General features: G+C 37.5%; 2 protein-coding genes across 2 annotated transcripts in view; one reads left to right on the top strand and one right to left on the bottom strand.

Annotated features, from left to right (window-relative positions):
• Rrp1 (Recombination repair protein 1) overlaps nt 1-21,472 on the top strand; it is a 279,367-nt gene that overhangs the window by 39,940 nt on the left and 217,955 nt on the right. The window lies entirely within an intron of this gene.
• Nucleotides 1-21,472, bottom strand: part of Pdss2 (Decaprenyl diphosphate synthase subunit 2) — a 176,365-nt gene that overhangs the window by 124,970 nt on the left and 29,923 nt on the right. The window contains exon 2 of the mRNA XM_067138897.2: nt 5,158-5,286. Coding sequence (XP_066994998.2) covers nt 5,158-5,286 — 129 coding nt within the window. The remainder of the gene's footprint in view (nt 1-5,157; nt 5,287-21,472) is intronic.

The raw sequence follows: 21,472 nt of genomic DNA, 5'->3' as shown, positions 1-21,472 counted from the left end.
ACTATATTGTTCGAGAGAGTCACTTCTAGCTTCGAATTCTGACCTAAGTGCCTGGATTTCCTTGTCCCGACACTCAAGTTTGTTCTTTAAATCCGCTACAAGTTCAGCATTGAACTGGAGAGATTTCTCTAGTTCCTTAACGACAAGTGTGGTCACTCGCTCCGATATCGCCTCTATAATTCTGTCCAGAAACTTACCCGAGCTGAGAGTCTCGTTCAGGATCCTCGTGACGGTCTCTTCCACGAGGTTGGCACTACCGTTCGCTTCCTTGCTGTTGCACTTATTACTCCTGGTCATCTTGTTTTACAATGGAATATTTTAATGAACTGATAAAAATATGACCACAACAGGGAGACACTTTCACTTTAAACACTTTCAGACTATGTTTGCACACTTTAACACAACGTTTGATATATGTTACTAGGAAATAACACCTGCTAATTCACTTTGACTGAGGAGCTGATCTCACGCACGTCCGTCAGCCATGATGCAAGCTTTACCTCACAAAGTATTCCCACAATGTACTATCATCATTAGTGTATAAGGGAACTCTTAAAACATTCAGTTAACAGCATCTGCTTTATCATTTTCCTTCAAATGTTATGATGATGCGGAGTAAACCAAAAAAGGACATCTCCTTATTTACAAAGTACAGTCCAGATTTATCGCTCTGCGACTACCATTTTTTTTTGACCACTCAAACAAGACCTAGGAGGACAGCGGTTTGATGATAATGCAAATGTAGAAGATTTCGTGCGCATCTGGCTCTGCACACGTCCCTCTTCTTTCTATTGGGATGGCAGTACAAGTAGTAACTACCAATCCGATGGAGAAAATGTGTATCAAAGGCAGGACGCTTTGTAGAAAAGTGATCTCTATATGTGTTTTTTAGGTTGATGCAAAATCCTGTTTATATTTGATACATCCTCGTACAAGGAAAACCATGTTAATTTCATTATAATTTGACTTCCAGAACCAGTAGCTGACAGGGGGTGTCAGCCATTGGCGTCCAAGACATCACTGATTAGTTTTACAATTTCTTTCCTCTTTTTTTTTAAATCCCTAGATTCAAAATGTTAAAAAAATGAAATTATTAACAAGAGACCATGGCTGATGCCATAGAAGAAGTGTGAAATGAGAGTTCTATGATGGCAGCGACCACGGCAGTTCCTAGGGTGACACTAATGTATAATGTCATTTGATTTCATTGTTTTTGTGGCTTAAATTTTTAAAACTATGAAGACTGATTTCATTGCATTTTAAATCCAAAGACTGATTTCATAGCTTTTTTTACGTTAAAAATTAAATAATTGAAAAAGAGGTTCAACCTATTCAATACATAAAAGAAAGGAATGTAGTGATTACATTCTTTTTTAGCATTAATAAAGTCTGATTTCATTTTATTTTTGAGACTTACATTTATATATTTTTTAAGTGCTAGGTACTGTTTTCCTTGACTAGCACTATTAGAAATGTTTCCTTGTAACATTTTCCAATTTTTCTAATTTTCCAATTTCTTTGCGATCATTTAAGAAAAGGCTAGGAGAACAACAGATAGGGAATTGGCCACCTCGTGCGTGTAGAGGCGCGCGGCTGTGAGCTTGCATCCGGGAGATAGTAGGTTCGAATCCCACTATCGGCAGCCCTGAAAATGGTTTTCCGTGGTTTCCCATTTTCACACCTGTACCTTAATTAAGGCCACGGCCGCTTCTTCCAACTCCTAGGCCTTTCCTATCCCATCGTCGCCATAAGACCTATCTGTGTCGGTGCGACGTAAAGCCCCTACCAAAAAAAAAAAAAATCTGCCACCTAGGCGACTGCCCTAAATGCAGATCAGTAGTGATTGATTGATTGATTGAAATTGATCAAGATCAAATGTTTCTGTGTGTTTTAAAATATGTCATCTATTGGGCCAAGACGTATGTCATCTATTACGAATCTTGATTTGAGGGGTGTTACCTATAGGGACTAACACTAAACATGAGGATAAATTTAATTATCAGTAGTTGAATTAAGAAAACGGAAAACTAAACCCATATTCCAGCAAAGTAGGCTGTAAGTCCAGGGCACTTAAGCTAGTTTCTGGTTCAATAAAATAGCATTATGTGTAAGCACAGTTTTTATTTTGCCATTTTTTTCTCTTAATGGTGTCAGCTATAGGTACCTTTTTTTTGTTGCTTTATGTTGCACCGACACAGATAAGTCTTATGGCGACGATGGGATAGGAAAGACCTAGGAATTGGAAGGAAGCGGCCGTGGCCTTAATTGAGGTACAGCTCCAGCATTTGCCTGGTGTGAAAAAGGGAAACCACAGAAAACCATCTTCAGGGCTGCTGACAGTGAGATTCGAACCCACTATCTCCTGGATGCAAGCTCACAGCCAGGCGCTCCTAACCGGACGGCCAACTCGCGTGGTGCTATATGTACCATTACGTTACTTTATATTACAAATTATTTTACGAACATTTCCTAACCTAAAATCGGGAGATCATACTTCTGTACGGTTACACATGACTAAAAAAAAATAAATATATATTTTCAGTTCTTCTTTCTTTTTTTGCTAACCCATTTACTAAAGAAATTTCATGTAAATCATCATTACTTAACTTGTCTAACCAAGACAAGGCAATGTGTTTCCTTTGTGTCATGCTTGTTGTTTAAAGGGGCCTAACATCTGGGTCATCGGCCCCTAAAGGCATGAAATGAGACAAAATGTAAGGACAGTTAAAAATCCATAATCCTCCACTGACCAGAATTCAAAACGTGAGGACGAAGAATGCATGGATGGATATGAAGTTAAAACAATCAGTGGATCCAATCCACAATGCCCCACATTCCCAGAAACTAGCATTAAACAATAGTATTACTGATCAAGGGCCGGCTTCTAAAGCACAATACTGAATCGATGATGCTTGTAGTCTAGACGGGTCCAAAATTCAGGTCATCAGCCCCTCATAATGGTACTTATCGCTAGGAAAGTAGAACCATGGTATTTGTCATGCTGGAGTACTAATCAAAAGTAGCATAGACTCTCGGTATTCCACACATTATGGTACTACTCACAGGTAATGTAATGTGCACATGTAACACAGACCAATGGTGTTTCACACATTGTGTCATTATTTACAGGCAACGCAAACCTATGGTGTTCTTCACATAAGTGGACTAACCACAGGTACTCTCACTATCCCGTGACAGAACCATGGTGTCGCTCATATAGTGGTATGAATCACAGGTACTGTAAAATGCATCCTGAGCACACACTGTCGCTATTAATCACAAACCTATTGTGTAACAAACATAGTGGTACTACACACAAGTAAAAGCGACCCATGGTGTTCCCTGCATGATGGTACTAATTACAATTAGTATCATGGTTCTAATTTGATTATCTCTTGGTTGCCCCTTTTAGTTGCCTCTTACGACAGGCAGGGGATACCGTGGGTGTATTCTTCATCTGCATCCCCCATCCACAGGGCGTAAATTTTAATTCAACAGTGTTAAACTATTTAAGGCTATGTTGTACACAAGTAATTCCATTTAAGTACCTCCAACATGTATATCTTTAATGCAACTATTTTCTTTCTCTTGGCTAATATACCATCCACTGGTACACTTTCTTTCAAAAATAAAATGTTTGTCTGGTTCTTCAAATCCACGTGGGCAGTGAAAAGAAAGTACCAGATTTTTATGAATTTAAAAACACACATGTATATTTAAAGAAGAATATTATGCTGTACAAGAGACATGATCATAATAATCTTAATACCGAGCTCGATAGCTGCAGTTGCTTAAGTGCGGCCAGTATCCAGTATTCGGGAGATAGTAGGTTCGAACCCCACTGTCGGCAGCCCTGAAAATGGTTTTCCGTGGTTTCCCATTTTCACACTGTACCTATACCTAATTAAGGCCACGGCCGCTTCCTTCCCCCCCAAAAAAAAATCTTAATATGGGTATCTATAGAGTTCCCTGTACTTGTGGCAAGGTTTATATTGGGCAGACTTCCCGAACGATATGTACTCACATTAAGGAACATTATAGATGTATCAGACTCAACCAACCTGATAAATCAGCTGTTGCTGATCATGTTTTAACACCTGTTTAATGTTAAAAACTTCATAATTGGTCCGTATTGAAAAAAGATTTACAATTAAGAGATGAAAGTATATGATTTTCCACCTGTTCAATACAAATTAAAATGTGATATACAATGAAATGTTGTTGCAATTTAGGCCAAATGTCCTACTAGTTTTTGGTGGAATTCAGTATAGGAAAATGTGATCACTTTTTCTTCTAATATATCAGAACAGAATTATCTTATGACACTGCATGCGAGTACAAGATTAAATTATTTCCTGTTGAATTAGCAAATGCATGATAACTCTGTGAGTAGGGTTATGTCCTTCAAAAATGTGGCATAATCCCAAAATATTACATCATGAATAGCTACACGGGTCATGAAAGTCTAAATGATAATAATTCCTACCCTCATAGTATAGATGTATCTTCAACGATTTACCTGGCAGAAGCTAAAAAGGCGAATGAACGGTCATTATTTCTTCAACTTGCTTCACTGAAGTCGTTAATGCTTAGCTTCCTTTGGTTATAGATGAATGTTTCTATGCATAAACCTTTCTCGAGAAATGCTTAATAGAATGGTGAAAACATCATCAATATCCATCCAGTGGTTCTTGAGATTAGCTCCATAGACAGACAGACAGACAGACAGACAGACAGACAGACAGACAGACAGACAGACAGACAGGATCAAGGACTTTATTTTATACAACGTAGAGATGTAAGAGGTTTTATTAGTTTTGTCATAATAGCAGATCAAAAGACCACACTTCATTCCACTTTTATGACTATTTGCAACATGGCTTCAATAGTATGCCAAGAGAGATTGTTTATTTAAAGAAAAGAAGATCATAATGCACAGCCACTCAGCTGTTTGACACTTGTGAACTTTTAATCAGCTGTGACATAATTTAGTTTTAGGAAGATATGTCACATAACTAACTTGAGATGATGGATATAGTGATGTTGTTTACCTATTATGCAAGTATTTCTCTATTCTCTAGAGGCATGGGAAGGGAGCTTATTCAAATTTTAGAAAATCAAAACACATGCAAATAACTCAGTGAAAAGGTTGTGTACCTATGAAGTACTCCAGCAGCCTTATCTTCTTCCATTTCCTGGACACTGACATGTCCTGCAGCCTTGGAAATGAGCAATACAATGAGTCCCCATGCTTGCATGTTATTCCTCCCATTGTACAAGAGACTCCTGTGACAAAAGAATTTCATGTTACAACAACAATGTACATTGTAATATTTAGCAGTACACTTCTTACCAATCTCAACTAGCCTACTTCATTGAAGACTGAGGGATTCTATAACATTAAGGACAAGCAAAATTGAGAAACATAATTGACATATTTTGCATTATACATTATGTACAATACTTGAGGTTAAGAGGAAATAAGTACAGTAGAGTCCCTCTAGTCCAACACATATGGGACTGGGCCTTGTCAGACAATAGAGATCTGTCAGATTACTGGATGTTCAATGAATCAACAGTTATTTAATTTAAAGTATTTAACTTATTGAAAAAAGTTAAACAATGCTGCATAATACTAAGTGTACATATTATAAGAAATGCAATACTGTATTCATAAAGACATATTAAATGAAAGGTATTTATTTAATGAACAGCAATTTATAATCATAATAAAAATAAAATCATTAATCTTTGTTACTTGTTCTTTGCTTTTAAAGACAATGAAAATGTCATGTGACTAAGACTTGCTGCATCAGACCACTGGACGTGTTGGACTACGGAGACACATATTTGAGGAAAGGAAGCTTAATATTTAATGTGAGTTGATATTGTGATCATAGCCACGTGACCTCCAGTTTTACATGGAATCTGAACCACAGCGATGTGACTAAGCTAATCATGAGAGAGAAATACAGCGAACTTCGGCTATACTGAACCTCTATGGACTCAAATATTTGGTTCACTATAGCCTAAGTCCACTTCTTCCAGGCAGAATTTAAACAAGTGACACAAAAGTTGGTTATCTGAAAAATACTATAAAAACAACATGTATATTACTGTAGAAACAGTTCTGTTAGTGACACACTGTACATATAAATCTAAGAATTTCATTTTTGTCCGTACTGAACTGAGAATGGAAGATAGGAAACTTAAAACGGTCCACCTTTTCAATACAAAATTGTTATAGTTTATTACAACATATATTTACATTTGGAACTAGTTTCGACGCTGTTTGGCGTCATCTTCAGCCAAAATGTGGGAAATAGGCTAGCATGTAGACATTTATATTACACAAGGCGTTATATTAAACAATACACATCTTGCAAGGAGATAAAAACAGGGACAAATATAGAAACAAATGAATCGTTGAGAAAGCAAAAGTTATACATATTAAAAATAACCTTAACCACACATCTTGTAGTGTGAAAATATTCGCCTTGAATGATTCCTGAATACAAAACGCACGCGCACACATTTCTGAAGAGCCAGCAGGCAGGAAAAAGTAAAGTGAAACCTTAAGAGTTCTTCTGAGAAGAGTTCATCATTTTTTCTGTGTTCCGACTAACTAATGAAGTTTCCCTTGAGTTCCTGATAAATACACACAACAGGAAATTCTCCTTCACTCTCAACAATAGCTATAAAGACCAACGGTAAATTGTATTTTAAATACTGTGCAGAGACGTGAAAGCATGATCTTGAACATGATATAACTTCTTCATTTAATCACCTTTGAAAGCCTCTCTCTATATTACGTAGCTTCATTAACACCACCCTTCTGTAGATGCACAAAATAATCTTGTAATCTTCACAGGTCCGGTATTCAGCTCGACGAGAATATAAAATTGGTATTAAGGAATTAGTTTTCTCCAAATGGTTATTGAGCTCTGAAGAAGACTTTTTGCAACCGCATACTGTACACTGTTTTAATTAAAATCTACTTAAAAGACAAAGGAGGAGGATACAAGCAGAAGCCCTCCATGGTGACCCATTCCCTAACGACTTTTTTCCAGAACACAGTTCAACGTGATTGGTGAGAGACAGTCTCCTTATCTTACACCAGTTCTGATTTCGAAGGGCCCAGAGATCTCCCCCCTGTACTTTATTTTGGAGTAAGTGTTGCTGATTGTCTGCCTGAATAAATTTCTTGTCTTGCTGTCTACTTCAAACTCTTCCAAAACTCCCATCAAGGTTTTTCTGTCAGTGGAGTCATATGCTTTTCTGAAGTTCACAAAAACTGACCCAGCATCTTGTATTTTATGACACACTTTATGTTGAAGATTTTTTTCCAGAAGCCTGCTTAATATTCTCCCAATTGTTGATTCAGTATATATTCTACTCTATTTAGTAATGCTTTACTGAAAATTTTGTATGGGACCAAAACTATGGACATTCCTCTGTAATTATTAACATCCATATTAACACCTTTCTTATGCAATGGATGTATCAGAGCCGTCTGCCAGTCTTTAGGGATCCTCTCCATTTCCTATATGTAAGAGTCAGAGATTTTATGACTTCAGTAGACTCCATTTTCAGAAGTTCTGCCATGATGCCATCTTCACCTGCAGATTTTTTGTCCTTTAACACTTGAATAATCCAGGTCACTTCTTCATCAGGAGGTAATGAGTTGGATGTTGTTGTCTTTGGTGGCTCCACTTCCAACTTTCCTGCAGACCATGACAGTTCAGTAGGTTTTTATATATCTGGCGAGAATTTCACAATTTTCCATGTTGTTCGTCCCTAGTTTCCCTTCTTCTGGTATCTGATAGCCTTTTAATTGCAATTTGAAGGTCTGGTAGAAGTTGCAGGTATTATTTTTATGAAAGTCACCTTGTGTTTTCTTCAACTGATCTCTTTTGTACCGTCTCTTGATCCTTCAGAATACCTGGGAGTTAGTTTTGTCTGGATTCTGAAGAAGGACAGGTCCTTTTCCTTTATGGTTGTGCTCCACCTCTTCCACGCCTCTGTCCTATGTCTGAGTGCCTCATCGCACTCTTCATTCCACAACTCCTGTCTCTTTTGCTTTGCCGGGAGGAGTGTCCTCTCAGCCGTATCATTGATCTTGTCTTGGATTTCATCCCATTTTCGTGATTAGAGATTCTTCAGTTCTTCTTGGTATTTTTTCTTTACATCCTTGGTGGAATTTTACCTACGTCATATCTTGGGAATTTTTGTCTCCTCGCTCTTTTTTTTTTCCAATTGGAAGAAATTTCATTTTAATTTTTGTCGGATAGTGGTCTGAGTCAATGTCTGTTCTCTGTGCTACTTTCACATTCATTATTTCTTTCTTTAGCCAAGAATAATGGCCGAGAGGATCTGTCGTGCTGACCACACGAAACGTCGTAATCTGTATGCCTTCGGGCTGAGGAGTGGTCGCTTGGTAGGCCATGGCCCTTCGGGGCTGTTGTGCCATGGGGTTTGGTTTGGTTTTGATTTCTTTCTTTGCTGACCTAGAAATTGGAACATGATCAATTTGAAACTCTCTTAAGATGGGATTCGGAGATCTCCAAATATTATTCTCTTGGTAAATGCTTGAAATTTGTTGACATCAGTCGAAGATCAAAGGTACGGCACAGATCAATGAGTCTCTCACCATTCTTATTTGTCCGTTTGTGCACTGGATATTCTCCTACTATTTTTCTGTACTATTTCTCTTTTCCAACCTGTGTGCTGAAATTGCCCATCAACACCTTGATATTCTTCTCTGGAATCTTTAACAACTGGTTTCCTATTTCTTCCCAGAACTCTGCCAGGATCCTTGTGATTATCTTCATTTATCAGGCCATTGGCATTTATTATGGAGTATGTTTTGTTTCCACATCCTAAATGCAGAAGTGAGAGTCTCTCCGATAAACTTTCAAAGCCTATTAAACTTTTGTCTACTATAAAAGTCGTTCCCATGAACTGAGAGTGAATTTGGATTAGCCACTCTGATCGCTGGTTTCCCTTTGTATAACCTATACTTTCCTCATCTCTGTACCTTGTTTACTAAATGGTCAAAATCTTTATACCTCATTCTTCCACTTGTTAGCTCTTTGAGTTTTCCAACCTTAAGAAGCGAGTTCACATTCAGGGATCCTAGCCAGTATCATTGTTTTGAGTTTGTAGTTTCCAGGGGACTCTGACTTCCCCTTGCGTTGTGGTGTAGGCTCTTCTGAACCCTTAGACCTGCTTGCACCACTGGTTGTGGCGGTGGATTCCTCATTTGAGCTACTACCTGGAGTAGTTTCATTCTCGAACTGGCTTTCCATAACGCATCAACTGTCTGATTATTAGACAGGCAAAGCATAGTCGTGTTTTGCTAAGTTAGAACTAGGATTGTAAGTCCTAGAGCCTTTAACCAGCCACCCCTCACATGGGGAAACGGACGCTGACCAGAACGCCACCCCGTGTGAGAACAGACATGTCTGGATTTTGAGATACTTCCACCTTATCCACCGATAGTAATTTCTTTCGCTTCCATTTTCTAAGCCATTGACTGGTTATCCATTGGGGGTGATACACTTATTGACTGAATAATTATAATAAACTAAGAGCCATGTTGTTGGACGGAAAGTACTTATTTACATAATAATTTATCTCTGTGGCCAACTAGCGACCATGTTGTTGGCTGAAAAGAAATATTGTAATGCTGGAAGGTGGAACAAGTAAAATGATGATAACTAGTGGCCATGTTGTTGGCTATAAAGACTTAATTGACAAATATCTCATTGATATAGAAATATGAGGATACAACACTTTCCCCAAGATGTTATTCTGTAACACTTCAACTGATAAATTTTGCTTGGTTAAAAATGTGACCAAAGAGTTGAAAGGAGAGAAAATAATAAACACAAACTACGTGATCTTGTAGGCACTATCTTTTAACTTCTGTGATTTGATTTCTCTCAATGAGGGAACGGAATACTAAATTACGGAACAAGTGACATCACATAAAAGACACGCATAAAAGTTAACCTCACTAACCACTTCAACGAATAGGAATTCAATTTACACAAAACGAAAAAGAAAAACTACACACACTTCCAGTCCTCCCTGACAAGAGCGTCACTCTACAAGCAAAATTTGCAAAAACATGTAAGAATAATGCATTAAAAATATATATTTACGGGAGCTCTTTCCTCCACCATTTGGTCAAATTCAAAGTCACCTTATTATTATTATCGTTTTAAAATTGTTTTGTAAACTATGTAGGGGTTCTTAATGAGTATTTAACGGGCCACCAATAATACTGGTTTTAACAGTAGTACGATGGTAGGCAACGTTTCTAAGACCCGAAAATAGTGAAGTCTCACGGAGAAAGGCTGAACTGAATGAAAAGTACTTAATTTTCATGTTTATTACAAGATGTAGCTGTTTTTGACTGTGGAGTGCTGCCTCTAGGGGCTTGGATTGTGTAGTACTGTTGAGGGGTTGGCACAAGATGGTTTAAGTGTTTTGTTTCTTAGCCTGTCTGTCTGTCTGTTCCATTCAAGCCAAACAATCAGCACCCAGCTTCTGCCTATAAATACTGCTAATCTTGGACCTTATGATTGATCCGGATCTTCACTGACTGAACGACAAGTGAGGTCCTCCTTACAGGAGGCTACAGACGTGCTGGGGCAGTATGTAAGGTAGGCGGATTGACTTCTCTAATTGGTGAACTCTATTGCTTGTGGCGACAGGAAGACACTAGCGTTCCCCTTTAGCATGTAATAGTTTGGGTGTGCTGCAATTACCTTAGTTTTAAATGTAGCGTTTCTTATTTCAGTTAAGTTGTAATATATAGGAGTCTAGGCTGTTTGCAGACAGAGTGTAATTATCCTAGTGAGTATCATGTAATTAGGATACACAAGTGTGTACCCTCGTTTCCCTTATTCACTTTGCTTTTTGGTGACTAAGGTTTCTTAATTTGTCTCCAAAATTTTGCCTAGTAATTTCTTTCTTAGTCACTAATGTAGTAGCCTATGACTTATCCCCGCCAATGGGCCTTCTGCCCCATTAAGTTTTATTGCAAGTATTGTCATGGGATTGCTTGAGTGGTCCAGCATCCCAGCATATTTTGTTTCTGGCCACTTATATTTAACCTTCCTTTTTTTTAAATTATACGGCCGTGTGTAGTACGAGCTTCTGCTCCTGTGTTCTAGATCATTCTGATCTCTATATTTTTATTGCTTCCCCTTAGAGTAAGGGCAGCATGTGTCATGCTAAATAGTTGTAGCGTTCCATTTGGAGTGAACTTTACTATGTAAATGGCCCGTCTGACCATTGGTAATAAAATTTAGGACTTGTATCTCCTCTACCTTGTATTCTTGAACTGGTAAGGAAGCTTCAGCATCTTGGATTAAAACCAAAGATTCTCTTATATCAAAGATTATATGTACCAGAGATTACATCAAGGACTGGCTAGTCTTGCTATATGTATACCAAAGATGATCTACCTATGATGTGTGTAAGGGTTGTATTCAAGAATAAGACTCTGAGGCAAAGTCGGCTTTGTACCCACCAAAGTCACTATTTTCCTATTCAAAGTCGAGACTTTGCGAAAAGTAGATTTTGGCCGAGACTTTGCTTCAAAGTCGCCAAGGGCCCATACTTAGACTTCACAAAGTCGACTGTAGGGGAAAATACAATGGCAGATGTTCTAAACATAATTCAGTTTGTGGAAGGTCTTGAAGATGTCCAGGTAATTATCCAAGCCACGCATACTCCTTGTCGAGTTATACAAGATGCGCAAAACTCGATTGAGTTCTACAGATATAGCAAATTCAAAATTAGGCACAGATTCTATAAACGAACTGCATTAGACATCTTCGCAATGTTCAAAAATATACTAATGACAGAAAGTCAAAGAGGACTACCTATTCCTCCAATGATACAACTGCTAATTGCTTTAAGATATTACGCCACGTGTAAGTAGCTTATTAATTCACTATTTGTTGTAATGCTTGTACACGTAACTGACTGAGGTTATGTTAAATTATTAAGCGCAATGTTTTATTTATAGGCCTAATTTTTTTTTTATATAGGCTACTTACAAATAGTTTCTGCTGACTTACAAAGTGTAAGCCAGCCAAAAGTCAGCATAATAATTAGAAGGGTATCTGTACTGATTGACAGGAAAAGACCTCAGTCTGTCAAGTTTTCACAAGCTAAAACTATTTTTTTCTTCCATGGTTGAGCAAAGAGCACGTAAAATTATGATACACTAGGACTGAAATGAAATAACTAAAAATGCTATTTTTTATTATTATTATTATTATTATTATTATTATTATTATTATTATTACAGACATTATAATTTCCAAACTCAAATACAGTTCATAAAATCTCGACTTTACAAAGTCTACTTCAGCCAAAGTCAACTATGGAGAAAGTAGTCTATGAAACAGAGCAAAGTTAGACTCTCCAGCTCAAAGTCTTGTTCTTGAATATGGCCCTAAGACCAACAAGTCTTGTACAATGGAGCTCTTTCTTCCCTGTTAATTATCAAGCACTAAAGCTTTTCCTTTGTAATACCTTATACATTATAAATTTTGTGTTTGTTGCTTTGAAAATAGTAAGCAAAAGAGAAGGAAATACAATTTTTGGCATACATCCTAAATTTAACATTTTTTGTGTGGTCATTTGTCCAGATGTCTGGGCCCTGCCACATCTCTTCTACTTCCACTGAACTTCAGTAACACTATCAATTTTCCTTTATGTCCATTTTCTGCTGACATCAACTCTTTTGGAACTGTATGTGTCGTTTTATTATATAATAAACCCCCAATATATCGCCACCCTCACTTATCGCCTGCAACTGGCAATGAACAGATCCTGATGAAAGTAGCACAGTAACTACCTCGATATAATGTCCTCCCACTTACCGCCAGCCGCCATTAAAACATAACCACGAATTAATGCCACCCTCTTTATTATACCAACTACACTCTGAACAAAACTATGGCGTTAAAACGAGGGACAACTGTATTATTATTATTATTATTATTATTATTATTATTATTATTATTATTATTACTTGTATTATATATTTTAAAAATTGATATCTTAATGTCAATTTATTTGCTTTTATTTTTGATGTGTAACTTTTAGATCTGTATTGACTTCTTTCACCTGTACTTGTAGTTTTATTACTATAATTATTTATATAGATTTATTATATACAGATTTATTTAAACATATACCACCAACAGAGACATCCTCCATTTACAGGTGGATTTTAAACAACATAATACAAATTACAAAGAAAGAATTTGTGAATAAATAACAAGAAAGTAGTACTGTATTTAAAAAACGAAAAAGACAAACAAAGAAACAAACACGATAAAATAATACAATATATTTAGAACACTTGTTGTTTGCACCAGCATATTTAGAATAGTTATTGTACAAAAATACAATTTTTCTAACATAATGTTTTAATTTTTAATTTTTGGAATTTGCTTTATGTCGCACCGACACAGACAGGTCTTACGGTGACGATGGGATAGGAAAGGCCTAGGAATGGGAAGGATGCGACCATGGCCTTAATTAAGGTGACTATGGGAAACTACAAAAAACCATCTTCAGGGCTGCCGACAGTGGGGTTCAAACCCACTATCTCCCGAATGCAAGCTCACAGCTGCGCACACTTAACTGCGCGGCGAACTTGCCCAGTAATATTTTAATATAAACCTGTTGTATCCATTTTTTATTTATACTAAATACTAAATAATGATAGAATATTTGATTTTTGATCAAAGGATATTATCTTTGTGAAACTACAGTTTCCACATGATGCATGAAGTCTTGAAGAGTCATAGTAAAATAAATTCTCTGATTACATGCAGCAATTTTGTTGGAAAGATGCCATATTCTAACTACCGGAGAATTTCTGTGGCTCTCTGTTTTAGAGTGTTCGCAATAAAACGTTTATCTTGTCTGTAAATTTGTAATATTCACATTAAAGTTCACTCTAGCAAGTAGCTCACTGTCATCACTCACATTATTTATGAGTTTGTACAAAAATATTTGTTGCAGAGTATCCCTTCTGTTACATAACGATGAAAGTTTAAATTCATTTAGCAAGTTATATATGAAACCTTTTCTTTCGGTGCTGAAGTATGATGTGTTTTGTAATACAGAATGCAAAGAAACTTTTTCTGAACTTTTTGGATCTTATTTGTATGGCACTGATGGCTGCAAGTATTCTGAAAAGGACTCTAGGTAAGCTGACCCATACAAATGTGATAGTGACAAACGTACCCCATAGACATGATTTAACAGACTGGTCAATTGTGAATAAAGCTGTCAAGGACACAAATGAGAAATTCAGGCAAATATGTAGTCATTTCAAAAATGTTACACTGTTAGACATTAGTAAATTAAACCGAACATCTCATACGAGGCATGGCATGCACTTGAATGGACTTGGGAAGCAATATGTAAGCAAGTTAATAAGTAACATCATTACAAGTAAAGATCAGGAAAAGACTGTCCTAGAACTACCTAGTCCGGGAAACGTGTGTTAGATTCTGGACCCAATAACATTTCAAACGAAAATGTGGGTCCAGAATTAAATACCGGTAATGACTTGGAGGGTAGGAACAGGCGGTTCAAAATATTTCATCAGAACATTCAATGTCTTAAAAATAAAATTTTAGAATTACAAGTAATTTGAAATTCAATACAGGATGTTATGTTTATCTGTTTGGATGAACATTGGTGTAATAATGATGAACTTGAACTCATTAATATTGAAGGTTATTATCTGGCAAGTAATTACAGTCGGGTTAATAAAGAGCATGGGGAGTTTGTATTTTTGCTAAGTCAGGAATTGAATGTAAAGAAAGGAAGGATCTTGAAGTGCATAATTCTGAATTAGATTTTGAACTAACTTCAGTGGAATTTAAGCTTCCCTATGGTAAAAGGGTAATTCTGTTAACCGTGTACCGTTCACCGGATGCTGATGTGGAGATTTTCTTAGAAAAATTAGATCAAGTCCTTCATAACATTTTCGGTAGGAATAGCAGCGCAGAAGTAATACTTTGTGGTGATTTTAACATAGATTTTGCTAAAGAAAACCTTCCATCAACATCACAACTACTGCATGTTCTTCAAAGCTGTAATCTAAAACACTTAATTTTTACACCCACTCGGGTAACTGCCACCTCAGCTACAACGATAGACAACATTTGTATTAATTTCCATTGTTCTAAAATGCAAGCATCCAATATAAATTTTGGATTATCAGATCATCATGCTCAAATTTTACAGCTAGAATTTGAGAATGCTAGCAAGCATTCAACCAAAATAAAGCAAGCACAATTAACTCGTTTTTTCTCTGCAGCTGCATGTGGCAGTTTCATTGAAAGCCTTAAACTTCAGACCTGGACTCCAATAACATTCGGTCATAGCATTGACCAAAAGTATAGAACCTTTTTAAGCATTTTTTTAAATGGAATTTGAATTTCATTTTCCAAAAAAACTTGCAGTAATTAATGAATCTTCAAAAAAGCCATGGATCACGAAGGGTATACAGATCTCAAGTCAAAAATGTAAATTACTAAGTAGATTAGCACAGCAGAGTTGTGACCAGGTTTTTTGTAAGTATGTTAAAAACTACAAATCAGTCTATCGAAGAGTTCTTAGGATGGCTAAGATAATGCACAATAACAAGAAAGTTAAAGGGTCGTGCAATAAATCACGAACCATATGGAAGGTAATCAAGGGAGAAACCAACAGACATGCAGTTGGAAATAAAGTTGCTGCCATAAAAAATGATAAGGGAATACAAATGAATGACCCTCATCATTTGGCTAATTATATAAATGATTTCTTTCTATCCCTACCATACAAACTTGAAAATGCAAATAAATCAGATGTATTACCAGAACTCCCAACCTTTGTGCAAAACGCTATGCAGTTAACTCCAGTAACAGAACTGGAAGTTTTTAAAATCATACAATCTTTGAAGAACAAAACTTCCACAGGTGTAGATGAAGTTCCCACAAAACTCATTAAAAAATGTGATCCCTATGTGGTACAGCCTTTAACTTATCTCATCAATGAATCATTTTCTAGTGGTCAGTTTCCTAATCTCCTCAAAATAGCTAAAGTTATCCCAGTCTTTAAAAGTGGAAACTTACACGATTTACATAACTACAGACCAATATCAATACTTACTGTTATTTCAAAAATATTTGAATGTGCTATGAAAGATCGGCTTACTAAATTTTTAATCAAATATAACTTGTTAAATAATGCACAACATGGGTTCAGAGCTGGCAGAAGTACTTTGTCTGCTTTATCACATTTTACACAGTTGGTCGTAAATGCTCTTGACAATGATGAAACTGTGATAGGACTATTTCTTGACCATTCAAAGGCATTTCATACTGTTGATCATGAAATATTGTTGCACAAATTATATCAGATTGGAGTTAGAGGAATTGTTAATGACTGGTTTAGATCATACCTGAATAAACGATCCCAGTTTGTTGAAATTACACATTGTAACAGTAAAGGGCATAATGAGACATATCACTCTCAGGTAAAAAGCATAGACTTAGGTACTCCACAGGGTAGTATTTTGGGGCCTGTTCTTTTCTTGATCTATGTGAATGACCTTCCTCACAATAATCAAGTAGAAACAGCAGTTCTGTATGCTGATGATACAAACATAATTATTAATAATCCTGACCCTACGTCTATAGAAACTACAGCAAATACAGTCCTGTCTAGGTTAGAATCATGGTTCAGGAAAAACAAATTAACATTGAACTTTAAAAAGACCCAATACATGGAATTCAAAGCATCTAACTACCATGACAAAACTGCAAAAAAACACAACCTTATATTAAATGCAAATGCAATTGAAAATACGTTGACCACAAAATTTTTAGCTGTCCATATAGATGAAAAATTAAGATGGGATTGTCATATTAAAAAAATAGGGAAGTCTCTGAGTTCTGTTTGTTTTGCCTTAAGGATTTTGTCTAATAGTTGTAGTGAAGAATATGTTAGAATGGCATATTTTGGATATTTCCATTCAGTCATCACTTATGCTATTGGTCTCTGGGGCTGTTACAAATCAAATCTTGATGTTATTTTTCGAATACAGAAACGAGCTATCAGAATTATATTGAGACGTAACAGGTTAGATCATTGCAGACCATTATTTAAGAGACTAAGGATACTCCCAGTACCAAGTATATACATCATGCAATGCATTCTACACGTGAAAAAAAATATTGATCACTTCAGAAAGAATTTTGACAATCACAATTACCAGACGCGAACAAGAAATAATATTTTTATCGAACACAAGAGTAAAACCATTGCCTTGAGACATGTAGACTCTGTTGGAATCAGATTGTATAATAAGCTTCCAAATACGATTAAAGATATTAGTCCCGTCAGTTCATTTACCACAGCTTTAAAAAATCTCCTGCTGAGTAGCTGCTTCTACAGTACAGAAGAATACATGATGAAGTGCTGGTAATGATGCTACTACTTATTAACTTGTAATCTAGTATATAGCCTTAAAAATATGTTAATGTCACATTGACTATGTTCACATTATTAACACCACACCAATATATTTTTATTTTGTCTTGTAAATATTGGTTATTAATATTATTTAAAAAAATTAAGATGTGCTGTCCTAACATGAGGTATGTGGTGTTTCTGTTCTTCTTCTTTTTCAAAATGTTCATTGTTGTGCATATATTATTGTTAGTATTAGGAAATCACTTGACAACTCCTATACCATTGGCATATTTCAAAATATGTAATTGTACAGTCTATGGAAGCTAAATAAATGAATGAATGAATGAATGAGGGGTCCACAACACATGAATATTCAAGTTTACTATGCACAAATGTATGGTAGAGAGTAATTAATGTACCAACATTTTTTAGTTCCCTCAAATTCCAAAACAAAAAACCTAAGATCTATAGGCCCCATTTGTAATTGTTTTAATGTGGCCTTTTGAGGACAATGTAGGTCTACTATCCATTAAAATTCCCAATTTTTTTTACTAATTTAGACCTTCCTAAAACAGTGATATCCATTTTATATTCAAATAGTACTGTAGGTTTACTCTCTGAAAAGATTACTGTAATATACTTACTGATATTAAAACATATTTTGTTGTTCCTACTCCACATATACACATTACTGACATCAGTCTGTAATTTTAAAGCATCCTTATGAGTGGTGACAGTTCTGTGTAATTTTTTTTGCTAGGGGTTTTACGTCGCACCGACACACGATAGGTCTTATGGCGATGATGGGATAGGACTAGGAGTTTGAAGGAAGCGGCCGTGGCCTTAATTAAGGTACAGCCCCAGCATTTGCCTGGTGTGAAAATGGGAAACCACGGAAAACCATTTTCAGGGCTGCCGATAGTGGGATTCGAACCTACTATCTCCCGGATGCAAGCTCACAGCCGCGTGCCTCTACGCGCACGGCCAACTCGCCCGGTCTGTGTAATTTAATATCATCGTCATACATTAGACATTTCGAATACCTGATGTCCTTTGGTAAGTCATTAATAAATATTGCGAAAAAAGAGGCCCTGAATTGTAGCCTTGAGGCACACCAGATGCAACACTGAATACAAATGAATTTGTTTGGAGATAGATTACAAAATGTTTTCTACTACAGAGATAAGATGATATTAATTTCAAAAACTAATGGGACAGGCCATAATTAGAAAGTTTTTGCAATAGGGTATCCAGTTTATCAAAGGCTTTTGAAAAAAATTGGTGTAAATAACATCTGTTTGATTCTTATTATCCATTCCATTACAATTATCTTGAGTAAAATTTGCAAGATTAGTAACTGTGGACCTGCCCAAGACAAAACCATGCTGAAAAGGAGTAATGTAACATTTTACATGAGCAAAAATTCAGCAATAAATTGTTTGTTCAAAAACCTTCGCCGGAGCACACAATATTGATACAGGTCTATACTTTTCCAGCATTGCATTATTGCCAGACATGACGATAGGGTATAATCTGCTAATCTTCCATAAATCTTGAAATATTTGAGTACTTGTAATTAAATTATATATTTTACATAGTCTGGCACCGTGCTGTAGCGGGCAACGCGCCCGCCTGTCACCTGGCGGCATCGGGTTCGATTCCTGGCTGGGTCGGGGGTTAATGATTGTGAATGATTAATATTTCTGGCCTGGGGACTGGGTGTTTGTATCGTCCTTAACGTTCCTCACATTCAACACTTTACACTTCCGCAATTACAATTACACGTAGGTTCATATCATATGGTGCAAGTAGTGGCAAAAGATCTACAGAGGTCGATGCCACGAACAAATATCATTAATATGTATATACACTGACTGACAGAGCAAATGCAACACCAAGAAGGAGTGGTCAGAACTTTATGCCAATTGCAGGGTAGACTGACGTCACTGAGGTATGCTCATGACGTGAAATGCGCCGCTGTGCTGCGCACGTAGCGAACGATAAATGGGACACGGCGTTGGCGAATGGCCCACTTCGTACCGTGATTTCTCAGCCGACAGTCATTGTAGAACGTGTTGTCGTGTGCCACAGGACACATGTATAGCTAAGAATGCCAGGCCGCCGTCAACGGAGGCATTTCCAGCAGACAGACGACTTTACGAGGGGTATGGTGATCGGGCTGAGAAGGGCAGGTTGGTCGCTTCGTCAAATCGCAGCCGATACCCACAGGGATGTGTCCACGGTGCAGCGCCTGTGGCGAAGATGGTTGGCGCAGGGACATGTGGCACGCGCGAGGGGTCCAGGCGCAGCCCGAGTGACGTCAGCACGCGAGGATCGGCGCATCCGCCGCCAAGCGGTGGCAGCCCCGCACGCCACGTCAACCGCCATTCTTCAGCATGTGCAAGACATAGACACCCTGGCTGTTCCAATATCGACCAGAACAATTTCCCGTCGATTGGTTGAAGGAGGCCTGCACTCCCGGCGTCTGCTCAGAAGACTACCATTGACTCCACAGCATAGACGTGCACGCCTGGCATGGTGCCGGGCTAGAGCGACTTGGATGAGGGAATGGCGGAACGTCGTGTTCTCCGATGAGTCACGCTTCTGTTCTGTCAGTGATAGTCACCGCAGACGAGTGTGGCGTCGGCGTGGAGAAAGGTCAAATCCGGCAGTAACTGTGGAGCGCCCTACCGCTAGACAACGCGGCATCATGGTTTGGGGCGCTATTGCGTATGATTCCACATCACCTCTAGTGCGTATTCAAGGCACGTTAAATGCCCACCGCTGCGTGCAGCATGTGCTGCGGCCGGTGGCACTCCCATACCTTCAGGGGCTGCCCAATGCTCTGTTTCAGCAGGATAATGCCCGCCCACACACTGCTCGCATCTCCCAACAGGCTCTACGAGGTGTACAGATGCTTCCGTGGCCAGCGTACTCTCCGGATCTCTCACCAATCGAACATGTGTGGGATCTCATTGGACGCCGTTTGCAAACTCTGCCCCAGCCTCGTACGGACGACCAACTGTGGCAAATGGTTGACAGAGAATGGAGAACCATCCCTCAGGACACCATCCGCACTCTTATTGACTCTGTACCTCGACGTGTTTCTGCGTGCATCGCCGCTCGCGGTGGTCCTACATCCTACTGAGTCGATGCCGTGCGCATTGTGTAACCTGCACATCGGTTTGAAATAAACATCAATTATTCGTCCGTGCCGTCTCTGTTTTTTCCCCAACTTTCATCCCTTTCGAACCACTCCTCCTTGGTGTTGCATTGTCACTGTCAGTCAGTGTATATATATATTACATAAAGGTGTCATAAGTATTTCAGAACATTCTTTTAATACATACACAGGTATACCATCGGGTCCACTTGACTTACTCTATTTAAGAATTTAATTGCCTTCCGATACTCACACTCGCTAATACTATATATTGGCAAGATGTGAGATACTTGCAATTTATCTGAATCGGTAATAACGTAAGAAAATGCTTGGTCTGAATAAACACTTTTAAAAACTCAGCAAAGTTGTCTGCAATAGCCTTACTATTATTTAGTGATGTTCCATTATATGACATCGAATTTGGAAGCATTATTGCTCTTCCTTCTGCATTTAATGAAATTCCAAAAAAACTTCAGGACTAGGCCTAGTTCTAATGTTTTCTCAGATTCGGCAATATAAGCTCTATATGTATATTTGATCAGAGATTTCCTTGTATTTGTTAAAATGATGCTCTGAAAATTTAGACTGCTTTCTGTGATATTCTTTTAGCTTTAATAAAGAAATAATATATTTGGTATACCAACATTGATAAGTTCTTTTCTTTGGTACACAGCATCCTCCATCACTAAATTAATTATTCTGTGAGGTTGTCTAATTCCTTCCACGATTCCTCTTGTAGTTGAACATACAGTTTATAGAAAGTAGCCTTATGAAAATTATAACTTTCAACCACTTGAGGTT

The sequence above is a fragment of the Anabrus simplex genome, chromosome 1 (genome assembly GCF_040414725.1).
Source record: "Anabrus simplex isolate iqAnaSimp1 chromosome 1, ASM4041472v1, whole genome shotgun sequence".
NCBI lineage: Eukaryota > Metazoa > Arthropoda > Insecta > Orthoptera > Tettigoniidae > Anabrus > Anabrus simplex.
This window is presented reverse-complemented; position numbering and strand designations above follow the sequence as displayed.